Source organism: Galeopterus variegatus, unplaced genomic scaffold (genome assembly GCF_000696425.1).
Source record: "Galeopterus variegatus unplaced genomic scaffold, G_variegatus-3.0.2 Scaffold2949, whole genome shotgun sequence".
In the NCBI taxonomy this organism is placed as follows: domain Eukaryota; kingdom Metazoa; phylum Chordata; class Mammalia; order Dermoptera; family Cynocephalidae; genus Galeopterus; species Galeopterus variegatus.
The window spans coordinates 62026-74996 of NW_007729060.1; the positions used below are offsets into that span (position 1 = coordinate 62026).

General features: G+C 38.0%; 1 protein-coding gene and 1 pseudogene across 1 annotated transcript in view; one reads left to right on the forward strand and one right to left on the reverse strand.

Moving 5' to 3' along the window:
- SLCO5A1 (solute carrier organic anion transporter family, member 5A1) overlaps window positions 1-12971 on the forward strand; it is a gene marked incomplete at its 5' end in the record, with an annotated part of 107183 nt that overhangs the window by 15020 nt on the left and 79192 nt on the right. Inside the window, one exon of the mRNA XM_008583512.1 lies at window positions 5864-6028. Within this exon, the coding sequence (XP_008581734.1) occupies window positions 5864-6028 (165 nt within the window). The remainder of the gene's footprint in view (window positions 1-5863; window positions 6029-12971) is intronic.
- On the reverse strand, window positions 10387-10792 carry LOC103599410 (annotated as a pseudogene).

Genomic DNA, 12971 nt, shown 5'->3' on the forward strand with positions numbered 1-12971 from the left:
ACGTCATTTTTTAAAGAAAAGTTTGTTTTGGTAATCTAAGACAACAGCAAAAGGGCATGATATAGAACTTTTGGGTTGTAAAGGACAGAAGCGAGTTCAAGCCACTAAAATATCACAGTCCTAGTATAAGGCTCTGGAGGAGAGCAGAAGCCCCTGGTGGGTGGGAATATGCCCACTGCCAATAGAGACCCACAGCCACTCTGCAGACTTAGCTGTGGCTTCAGGCTCCAGGTTCAGCTCCTTTTCTTTACTTTAAAAAAGTAAATCTCTCAGATCTTCATACTCTCCACCTAATTCTTCCTCTACATGTGCCAGGTGTAAACACTCTAAGGGAAATGACGTGGAGGGGTTGGCATTCTCTGCTCACACAGGGTTCCCCAGGCCACTTGTGGCTGCTGGGCTGTGTCTGCAGGTAGCACCTTTGAGCCCAGACTCCTTCCTGGGTCCAATCAGCTCATTTTGGGATATCAGGTCACGTGGTAAAAACCCTGCAGCTTTAGCATAAGCACCCATGGATGAGGGGTCTTTCAGTGTGGCAGGTGCTTGTAGACCCCTCTCCACAATGAGATCCATTTCTCACTAAGCTAAATAAATTCCCAGTAAGTTCCCCCTTCTGCCCACTTGAAAAGATGATGGCTCCTTTCAGGTTTGCTGAAATTGATGCTCATTTAAAGCTTTTCTCTTCCAAAGACCTTAGTCTAATAAATTCTTTAAGTTGTAGACTTATTTTATGAATGAGCTTGCCTAATGGTCAGAAAATTATAAAATATCAATACCTGCTGCCTCATGTTATGCTGTGAGTTCTGAGGCTTTGGAGAAGAATAAGTCATGGCCTTTGCCCTTACTGAGACTGATAAAATCTCTCATAAACTGACACATATCAGCTTCCACAAGAATCCAGTCGCACCACACATCCTAGGTTATCTTAAACTTTGACTGAAGACTTTTAAGGCCATTGGGAGCATCGGATTTATCGCAGCATAGCCCCCTGTTGTGAATGGAGTGCAATTTAATATCTGGTCCAGGTGCACACGATGGTGGGACTACCTGTACTGCCATTGATGTGCATCTGGAAGGAGCAAAGGACCCGCCAGTGCTCTTAACACTTCTTTTAAAAGTGATTTATTCTAAGTACAGTTCATCTTATATTACATTCTCTTGAATTTTGGTGCTTTGTGTTGAATTTTCCTCCTACTTTACTACTATTTAAGGCATTTCCTAGTTTTAGTGTCAGCTTGCACTTAATATTGAATATTTGAGATTCCTTAACATTCAATGATCAAAAAACTGCTAACTACTATCATTATTTCATCACCTCTTCGTGATGCTTTTTACTATATCTTTGATTTTACAATGATACAGTTTTACATGACACCAAGAAACTGATCTAAAATATATTCTGCAGTATAAAAATTAGATATTTGGTTGCAAATTTATGGATTTAACAGCTTCTTTGTTAACATAGTTTTACAAACTTGTGTTTGAAATAATTTTGAATTTACAAAAAAGCTGCAGAAATAGCACCCAGAGGTCCAGGGACCTTGTAACCCAATACCCCAATCATTAACGTTCCTGAGAAGCCACAGACATGGTGCTCTCCTGCCGCCTGATCCTTTCGGGTGTGTTTTCTGAGAATAGGGACTCTGTCCCACATGACCACAGAACAGGAATCAAAATCAGGAAACTGATCCGCTGCTACCATCTAAACCATAGGATCCATTCAAATTTGGCTAATTATCCTGTTAATGCCCTTTATGGTCCAAGACGCAATCCAGGATCACATGTATTTAGTTGTGTCTTTTAGACTCCTTCGATCTGGATCAATTCTTCATCTTTCTTTGTCTTTTATGACCTTGATCTTTTTAAAAAGTATAAGCCATTAACTTCATAGAATGTCCCACAATTTGGGTTTGATGAAGTCTCCTGATTATTACCCTTTTGCAGGTATATCACCAAAATGATGCTATGCTCAGTACATGGTAACAGAGGTATACAGGATTAATTTGCCCTATTAGGTTAACTTTTATCACTTGAGTAAGGTTGTATTTGCCAAGTTTCTCCACTCTAAAGTTAGTAAGTATAATGTAATTATAAATCAATAAGTAATTTATAAGCACTTTGTGGGGAGATATTTTGAGGCTATGGAAGTACAGTCAATTCCCATTATTTGTGGCAGTTTTATTCTATAAAGTCATCAAGAACACTGGATTAACAAATACTGAAACATTGATCCTGAGAGACACAGAGCTGCTTTCTTGTCACAATGGAATTGTCAACCGATCAGTACATAACATTGTTATGTGTGTTTCTGTTTGAAGACCCTTTATTTAATATGTATCGTTGAGCCATTAACATTGCACTCTCCGTGGTGGGCACTGTGACTCATGTCTGAAGGAAGCTTCTCTAATGCACGTGGTTTCTCTGTAAGGCACATCACAGCCTCTCACCCTTAGGAACACCAGACAGCACTGCAGCACTATGCTCAGGATCATCTTAAACAGCAAAGTCATCCACAAAAAGCACAACAGTGAGAAAAATACGACAACGTATTGTGAAAAGGACCCTTGTTTATTTTGTGAGACCTGAAACAAGAAGGCGGAGTCACCTCGTTCTACCTCAGCTGGGAATGAATGAGTTGACAGATCAATTTTTTTGCTGTTTGCATGACTGTGAAAGTGCTGCGAGTATTAATTTTGGGGTCGCAAATAGCAAATCTGCAAATATGAAATCCATGACTAATGAGGACCTACTGTATCTTTTTCTGTTAGTCTTTCAGTTGCCGGTTTTAACATCCATTGAGCTCAAATTGTCCCAGATTGGCCACTGGGAATCCTTCAGGCTGTCTTCTGTATCCTTCTGACATGTCCTTATTCTATGAGCACTTCTTTACATTCTTGTTTAACAAGATTCTCCAGGCTTCTCTTGCATTTTCTCTGCCCCATCTCTGAAGTTAGACATTTTTCCAAGGAGCTCTTTTTTTGAAAAAATTATGTATAAAATAGCTTTTAGAAACCAAGAACTGAGTGCTAGGTGGGCTCATTCCTACCAGGGCATCATTACTTCTAAGTCCTGTTAGCAGACAGTTAGGAAATATATATATGTGTGTACACACACCCACCCACACACACACACACACACACTATCATCTATGTATTCATATCTATCTATGTATCTATCTCATCTAATCTACTTATCTATCTCTACCTATCTAAACCATGAATTTATACCAATACCTCTGGTTCCAATCTGATATTAATCTAGATAGATTAATCTAATCATGGTAAGTAGACTAGATGAGATAAATAGATACATGATAGATGTGTATACATAGATGATAGTGCATGTGTGTATGTGTGTGTGTGTACACGTGTACATATTTCCTAACTTATATTTCCCCCTTTCCATATTCTAACTCCCTTCTCTGACAGTTAGAAAAGCGACTCCCATTATTCTCAATGTGTTTATTTATTTGCTCAGTCCCACTGTATGTAACAAACACCCAGCCCCAGCTCTGGATACTTTGCTGTCCACTCCTGCAGGGTGTGTAGGCTCAAAGTGCCAGAAAAGGGAAGGAGGAAGGTGGAAGAAAGAAGGAAGCTAACTTAAAGCTGTTGAAAGTCTGAACTTATGTTAAATTCTTCTTAAATAAAAGCAGACTTTTTTTTAATGAAAGAGAGAAAGCCATCATGCATATTTTTAGTTACCCTTGGAAGTAGAAGGCTATTTTATCATACCAAATGTGTGTAAAAGAAAAAAATAAAAACTCTTAAAATATTAATGTGATGTATATGTTGTCTTCTGGTTTAAAAAAAACCTTATTTTATATTTTTCCCAGATATTTTAGATTCAACACATTAGCTTTTAATATACTGCTAAACTTAAGTTAAATCTTTAAAATGTTGATGGGTAATCTTAACTTCCTAATTTTTAAATTTTGGATATGACATTTTAATTTACAATGTTTACAAGAGAATATAGGATAATTTTATGAAGTACTTTCCTTACGTTTTACTCTGGCATGTTTATCCATGTTAAAAAATAAAGTATGCATCTTAATTTTTCTTTTAAAATGTTCGTTGAAATTTTAAAAAATTAAATTAAAATTAAGGTAGAGAACATTAAATTTAATTTAAATTTTAAACTGATGATAGTGAATCATCACGACTTTCTAAGTTTTAAATTCTGGTGAATAGGAAGCTATGAATTATAGCCTTAATAAAAATTGTTGGTTAATTTAATGAAATGACTATTATGTTGGAGTATAAGGAGCTAACTGTTCTCTGAGGTAACCATATTGTCAAAAATAATGCAGCCTACATTTTCCATAAAGATATGTAAAGATTACATAAATGTGTGTTAATTCACATTATAAACATACAAGAGGTACAAAAGTATATACACAGGAATCTTTTTTTATTTCTCTCTTTCCCAATCTTCGTCCCATTCACAGAACTTAAACCCTTTATGGTTTGGTGTTATATATATTGAGAAATATACATTTGGCCATTTATTAATATGGCCAAATTTGGTTTGTTCGATTTTTACTTACACACATATGTATGTATATTTGTGGAGCTTGCTTTATGCATTTATAAGAATATTTCTTGGACTTCTTTTATGTCAGTACACACAGCTCTGTTTCATTTTTAACTACTGCATAGTATTCCATCACATAGCTGTGACGTTATTTATTTAAACATTTCCCATTGATGAATATTTAGGCTTTTTCCGCAAATTTTTGTTTATAAAGAATGCTGCAATGAAAACACTTGCACGTATATCCTGAAGCATATATGAGGGAACTCCAGAAAGTTTGTGGAAAGATTCATATTACCTTTTAATTCTATTTCTCCATGAACTTTTTGAAATACCCCCGTATATGGCAGGTTCTGTGAAATACATGCCTAGACTCAAGGATGAGACTTTTCTTTCTTCTTTGAGGGGCTACCCTGCAGGAGCTCAGCCCCCATCTCTGAGCTCCTCTTCACTTTGGGAGATCGTGGTTCTTTGTTCCCCAATCCGAAGTACCTGGGAGTGTCTGAATTGATGGGCCTCATCACTTTTAGCTTTTTTTTTTTTCCTTTTTGTCTTTTTTCGTGTCCGGCAACGGATCGCAACCCTCAGTGTCGCGCCCGTACCGGACCAGGACCGGCAACGGGATTGCAACCCTCGGTGCTGAACCCGCACGTCGCTCAGCCAGTGAGCGGGAACTGGTCTGTATGTGGGATCCGAACCCTCGGAGGGAGCACCACCGCGCTCCCAAGCGGCACACTGTAGCAGTGCGCCACCGGGCCGGCCCCACTTTTAGCTTTTTAAGCTGTGATTATTTCCCATTTCATAATGAGGCTGGAAGATCAGGTGTCCAACATCACGTACCTGCTTCTCTGCTGTGGGCATCTGCAATGCGGGGACAGGGACATGCCAACTCGAAGTACATCTCAGGGGACTGTAGTTGGGTGAAGTGGAAACTGTAATTTAGGACTGCAGTGGAGACACTTTACATATTCAGTAGACTTTGGTTCTTATTGTTTTAATCAATGAAAAAATGCAACTAATTTAAGTTTTTGACATAGAAGTCATTGGTTGGGTACTGCTTGTAAGGATATTTGTGTATGGGTATGTTTTTAGATACTTTATTTAATTTCCTTATCCGGATTGAAAATTAAAAACAAAACAAAAGAAAACAAAATCTATTTAATAGAGGGGATTGTTCCTAATTGTCATCAGATCTTTCTATTTTTATTTTCTTGTGGCAAATATTGCTGAATGGCTATTTCCAGTTCATTTCAAAAACAATTCAGTTTTATTTTGTTTCCCATCCATTGTTTATAACATTCATTTGTCATTTTTGTCATTTTTGTAGACCTACCAAGAGCAGCTGTCAGGATCTTAAGCAACATGACATTCCTTTTTGTGAGTTTGTCATACACAGCTGAGAGTGCCATTGTAACTGCTTTCATTACCTTCATTCCCAAGTTCATCGAGTCACAGTTTGGTATTCCAGCTTCCAATGCCAGCATCTATACTGGTAAGGCACTGCCATTAGGGCTACTTGAAAACATGATCATTTTGACCATGAAATGGAACGGGTGAAGAGAAAATTCAATCTAACATCAAAGTGTTACACAGGTTCATAAACAGTTACCTTTTCCCCAGATTTTAGGAGGAGGAAATCCTGGAATGTATTCTCTTTGATTCAGATTGTATTACCATATGACATATTACCAACTGTGTTTTGGAAAGGAAGAATTTTGCATATTTATGTTTTTATGATTCTCAGTTAAAAAAAATGAAACAGGCAATGACATTCAAATTTAAATCTGATTAGATCTTTTTATGGGTTGGCATGGGTCTTAAAATGTTAAGTTAAAAAAATGGATAATTTGAGACATAAATCAGTTCCATGGTATCAGGATTTTTTCATCATACATGTGAACAGATTTTAATTGAATTGTGAGGGTGATTGAAGTTAAAAAGGAACTTTATGAATTTTATTTTAGATGTTTTGTGTCTGGGAAAACTGATTTTTAGGAGAGTGTAATACATGTACATATAGTACTTAGTACTCAAATCTTTCATAGCAAATTGGATACCTAGAAATATGGGAACATTGGTTCTCAGGTATTGGGGAAATTTTGAGTGCATTATATCATGTAATATTCTAGATACTTCCTTAGTGTGTAGAAGACTGTCAAATGACTGCTTTTCTGAAGTCTCAATTTATTAATAAAGTAGATTTAAACAGTGTAGAATTATGATAAATTTTCAGATAATGTAGGCTCCCAATCCCACATTCAAACTCATTAAGCTTGAATGATCTGAAAATGAACAGGCAAAATCATTTCACTGTAGAAGGAAAAGTTGATTCTAAATATTTGGGTAATTATTTTGTTGTCTACTTCATCTTGCACATATAAAGACATCACATTGGGTTGCAGGTCCAGGATTGCAAATATTTTTATAAAGAATATACTGCTGTTTACCATTGTGATTGTGACCTAAAATATGTTTTCCTCTATCTTGGCTTCAAAAATATATGTTTTCCTAGATTAAGGTAGAATTTCCAGATTATTTTACAGTTTGGTTTTCAGAAAATCTGAACCTCCCATTTCTAGTTTAACTCTAACACTAACCCTTTCTTGGACAGGGAAACCAAGAGTTGCCTTGTAGCTAGATTCAAAGCCACATGGCTGTTAAGTGTAGAGTAGTCTCAAACATTTCTCAAACTAAATTTCAGTATTAAAAGGTGTTACTGAAAAGAAGATTCATAATCACATAAGTTTGGGACTTGCTGAGTTAAATAAAGTTTTATATACTTCTTTATTGCAGGACTTTTCATCACCCTTACTATGCTAATATGTGTTGTGAAACTCCTAGAGGGAGATTCAGACTACATTTTGTTACAAATCTATTTGACCACGAAACCCAGTATTTTAAGAGGCATCTGTCCTTCTCATGAACAGTGTTCTTCAGCACACAAGGGGATGCCATCCTGTGTGCCCCTGTCCCAGACAGACTAGGGAACAGAGCTGGCTAGATCATCCATTTCCCTCCAGTGGTGCAGTGCTGAGCCGGGTAGGGACTGATGTGTCTTGAACGCATTTTGACCAAAGCCATCTCTAATTACTGGCAGAGGAGAGGTCAGATAGACATCTCCTTGTGGAAAAATGGAGTAAAGAGTTCAGCTGGACCTGGGCCTGGGGCGCTTGGCTGCAGAGTTCCACTGTGGCGTGGATGAGGCAGCAGTCACCCAGCGTACCCCCTCGGCAGGGGAGGGTGGGAGTGAATACGGCCATCTCACAGAGTCTGTTCATCCCGTGCTCCAACACCAGGATGGAAGAAGTAGTATCACAAAGTGCCAGTTCCATTCTGGTTTTGTCCTCAGCAGTTTTTTTTTTTTTGGCGGGGGGGGAGTCATTGCCAATTTGTACGATGTTTGATAGTCTGTGTTCTGATAAAAGGCATTTTACTCCCAGCTCACATACTTTTCCTTCCTTTACAGATAGACAACAAATAATGATAGTCAAGAGATATTCAAATTGCTTAAGAGAAGAGGGTGGTCTGTTCTATTACGTACAGTACGATTAAATGGGGATGAGAGTTCTTTTTAAAACTTTTCTAGCTTTTTCCGAATTTCTGTCAGTTGAATCCTTCTTACTATCTGAACATAGATTTTATTTTTTAAAGACTTAATTTGGTATCTTTTGTTCTCTGAATCCTTTTCTATGCATGTAGAATGAAGTGGAGAATTAAGAAATTTATCCGAAAAAGATTTTAAAATAGTTTTAATTTTTCACCTGACCAAGTTTTTGAGTTCAAACTCTCGTTTCATTTTAAAAAATTATTTGGATAAATACTTTGACTCTCATAGCAATTTGGTTGTGTTGTGTTATACGGTAGAGGTGAAGCTCCAGACATGCACCAAAAGACGGGCCTTCGATTGCTGGCTCACTTGCATTGTCATTGAATGACAGCTCTGGGCAAGGCACTATGCCTTGTGTGTGGCTGGGGAAATGTAGAGACCAGGCAGGGCCTTAAGTTGCTTACAGATCAAAGAGTAGAGAGAAAGCTCATGAAATAAGTTAGAAAAAGCTGTTTAAATAAATTAGTAGAAGATTTGGGTTGCAGCGATTATTCTGGCTGGTACAGTAGTGTGAGTTGCATTTCTTGGAGGAAATGGCTTTTAACCAGGCTCTTAAGGAAAAGTAGAAATAGCCCATTTGGAGTTTGGAGGAAAGGTGTTTATTCCTTTTGGAGAACCAGCTTGAGCAAAAGCAAAACAGCCGGGGAGGATGAGGATTGTTCTAGCAAAAGGAAAAAAAAGCATTCATCCCTAGGTCAGGCACAGAGAGTGCTGCAAGCAGTCGGGGTGGGAGGAATGCTTTCTGGCTTTGAGGCTGGGAAATCTGCTCAGGGACCTTCGGCACCACTTAGCTCATACTGTAGTGACATGGGAGACACCTGCACCCTGGTGGGAGGCAGTGGCACCCGTGTCTGATCAGGGTGTCCTCACAACACTGCAGTAGACCCCACATCATTTCTCCGTGTGTGTATCTGTGTCACAGCACACGCCTCCTGTTCATGGTCCTTCTGCTCACCCACTTGGGGTCACATTTATTGCCTGAAATTATTATGAAGTTGATATTTTGGTGAAGTCTGAAATGAATGGGAAGAGCCCTGAAGGAGGAATTAGCATGGCCTCGAATTCTGCCACTGCCGTTACTAACTGCGTGACTTTGGGCAAGTCACTTCCCTCCTTAAACTGCAGAACAACAGTAGTTTGTCTGTAAAATGAGGATAATCGCTCCTCTGTCTCTCTCTGTGTCAGCGTTGTTGCGAGGATCAAATAAGGCAGTGAATCGTGACTTGTTTTGAAGCTTATCTAACTTCAAATAAGTTCAACAATTATGCAAATGGGAAAATATAACCTAATCATATATTATAGAAACAAAATTACTATTTATTTTGATTTCATTTATTATGATTACATTTGAAGTCATGCAGCTTGAACAGGTCTGGAATAATGATGATAATAAAACAAATGCTGATTATAAATAAATAAAACATTTATTGAGTGTTTACTAGGTGCAAGGCACTAAGAATTTTTATATGGGTATCATCATTGAATTAATGCAAGTAATGCTTTTGCCATAGGTATCATTAATTATGCCCATTTTTCAGATAAGTAAACAAAGGCCGGGGAGGTTTAAGTAACTTGCTTAAGGGCAAATAGTAAGTGGTAGAGCCAGGGTGCTAGAGTCTTGTCCTCCTTGGAATATATAAATAGCAGTGTGTGATTTTTATTGAAATATTGTAATAGGCGTATGCTGTCATCATCATTTCAGTTCAGTTTTTCACTATTTCCAAAGAAACAATATTTTGATGGTTTCAAGGTTCTGCTTCCCCCCCGCCCCCGCTCTGTAGCAGTGATCCATGATCAACAACGTGTGTTTACAGAGCACTGTGGTCTTTCAGCATCATCTATGTTTGGGATCCTGCCCTTTGGTGTGTAGAATTATAAAGAGTTAGACATTAATTTGTCTTTACAAGGGAAGTAGCCTTGGAAAATTCTGTTTTGTTTTTCACTGTAGAATAATCAAGATACTTATTTCTGTGGAAAGGGGACTAGGTCAGGGTGTGATTTTTAAAAAAAATACTGTAATTTTTATTGTTGTTTAAGTAACCAAATATTTGCCACCTGTCATCAGCCACTGATTTGGAGTTTTGTGGATGAGGTTCAAGGCAGTGCCATTGAACTCAGGTTGCAGCATTGGAAATCACCATGTCTTCAGATGCAAGAGAGATGAACATGCTTTGATTTGTTTCATTCTTCCGAGGGCATCAACAGCTTTTCTATATTACTTCCTTTTTTTTTTTTTTGCAGTTTTATACTTTATTTGACAGTCGACAGTTAGTTCTCATGTTCTCATCCACATTGACTGTCTGCAGATTTTTGAAAGTGGTAACAGGTACGTAGGCAACCAAAGTAGAGAGCTTGTTTGGTGGACTCATCCTCATTACATTTTCTGGACAACCACATATGGATATGGTGTGGGACATTCCGTATTCCTTTGGCCCAGACAGCTTTGTTAAACCTGGTATCACTGTTCACATCTGGAGTCCCCATTTCCTTCATGGCAAATTTCTGGATCTCTTTGAGTGCCCGGGGGGCATGCTTCTTGAAACCCACTCCATGGGTACACTTGTGAATGTCGCTGGTGTATTCTCAGGTCACCACCTCTTTGATGGCAGAATGGCCCTTCTTCTCACCACCCTTCTTTGCATGAGCCATTCTGCCAGGCCCAAGTTAGAAAGGACTGTATTAGTTCTTTAATTTTGTAAGAGTACTTTTAAGAATCCATTTTTATACTAATTTGATAAGTGAATACAATGTAATCAAGAAAATGTATATTTTCTATTTAACATTGAAATCGAGCTTTTAAATACAGATAGAATACCTTAGGTATGGATGCACTTTAGCATCACTGTCCATTTCCAAGGTCAGGTGTTGACCTTTGACTCTGAGACTGTGGTAACACCACACTCAGCCACAGTGTGCTCTGAGAGAGAAGAGGAAGGTACTTGCAAACCAACATTCTGTAGCAGCTGCTAGAGTCTTCTCACTTCTATAATTTTAATAAATCCTGAGGTGAATAGAGCCTATTAGGAACTAAAAGTGACAATTACAGGCTCTCCTTCTTTTGGGCAGAGAGGTATTTATCACACTGAATTACATTTGTTTTTTTTCAATGCTAATAAGAACTTTTGTAGAAGAATATGGTAGGCAATAAGTCAGGACACTCTGATACTCTTTAATTTTTTCATTAATTAACTAATTTAAGAAATGTTTGAGTGCATACCATGTGGCAGATTCTTAGCCAGTGCACTAAGGATTGCAGTTAAACAGGGTTCGATTGCAAAAGAAGACTCAGAGGACCCCAAATGACACTGCTGACACATCGGTGTTTATTACAGGAAAGCGTTCTCTATAGGCAATAGCATTAAAGTAAGGATGTACTTTGCAGTCACAAGCCATCGCACAGCAAGAAACCGGTTTCATTTGTCCCCTGAGAAGGGAGTGGCAGTCATAGCAGGCACCACTGATGTGTGCATGGAACATCCAGGAACCACAGAATCCAAAATTGTGTCTTGGCTGGAGTTGTTTATATTTTTAAAATACTTTTTATATTTTAAAATATTTTTAATATTTTAATATTTTGCTGGTCACTTAGGTTTCTGCTATGTAACCAGCCCCAACAGCAGAGCTCTCCAGGGGTCTTAGTGAGACCAGGTACAAGTCATCATTCTCATTTTTATCAGTAAACAATGCTGACAGGCTGGTGCAAACCATCTAAAAACTCCTCAGACCTGTGGTTATAAAGCAACGCTATTAATTATTTTTTATTTTTTTTATTTAAAAAATTTTGTTTTTATTTTTAAATTTTATTTTGTCGATATTCAATGAGGTTGATTATTGTGGCCTATTACTGAAACCTCCCTCCCTTCTCCCTCTCCTCCCTCACACCCAACAGTGTCCTTTCTGTTTGCTTGTTGTATCAACTTCAAGGAGTTGTAGTTGTTAAGTCTTCTTCCCACCCCCCCAGATTTTGTGTGTGTGTGTGTGTGTGTGTGAATTTATTTATTTATTTTTAGCTCCCACCAATAAGTGAGAACATGTGGTATTTCTCTTTCTGTGCCTGACTTGTTTCAATGTCTGTGGGGTACAGCATTACATATCAATACCTGTGTGTACTGTGTGATGCTCAAATCAGGATAATCAGTATATTCTTCATTATACAGTGCAATCAATTTTCATGGCCCTTTACTAATTCCTCCCTTTCCCCTCTCCTCCTCTCCTTTTCCCACCTCTTGTAACCTCAATTCTATTCTCTTCTCTTAAAAATTCAACATATTTTTGTGGTTGTTGTATTTTTTTAAATATTTATTTGTTTGTTTATTTTTTATTAGCTCCCACATTTAAGTGAGGACGTGGCATTTCTCTTTCTGTGCCTGGGTTATTTGACTTAAAATAATTTTCTCTGTGTTTATCCATGTTGATGCAAATGGCAGTCTTTTATTCTTTTTTATGGTTGAGTAGTATTTCATTGTATAAATATACTACATTTTCCTTATCCAGTCCACTGATGATGGACATTTGGGCTAGTTCGAACTCTTGGCTATTGTAAAGAGTGCTGCAATGAACATTGGGGAACACATGTTGTATATCTTCAACTTGATGATTTCCATTCCTCTGGGTATATTCTCAGCAGTGGGATAGCTGGGTCATATGGCAGATCTATCTGCAATTGTTTGAGGAACCTCCAGACCATTTTCCATAGAGGCTGCAACATTTTGCACTCCCACCAACAATGTATGAGAGTTCCTTTTTCTCTGCATCCTCGCCAGCATTTATCGTTCAGAGTCTTTTGGATTTTAGCCATCCTAACTGGGGTGAGATGGTATCTCAGTGT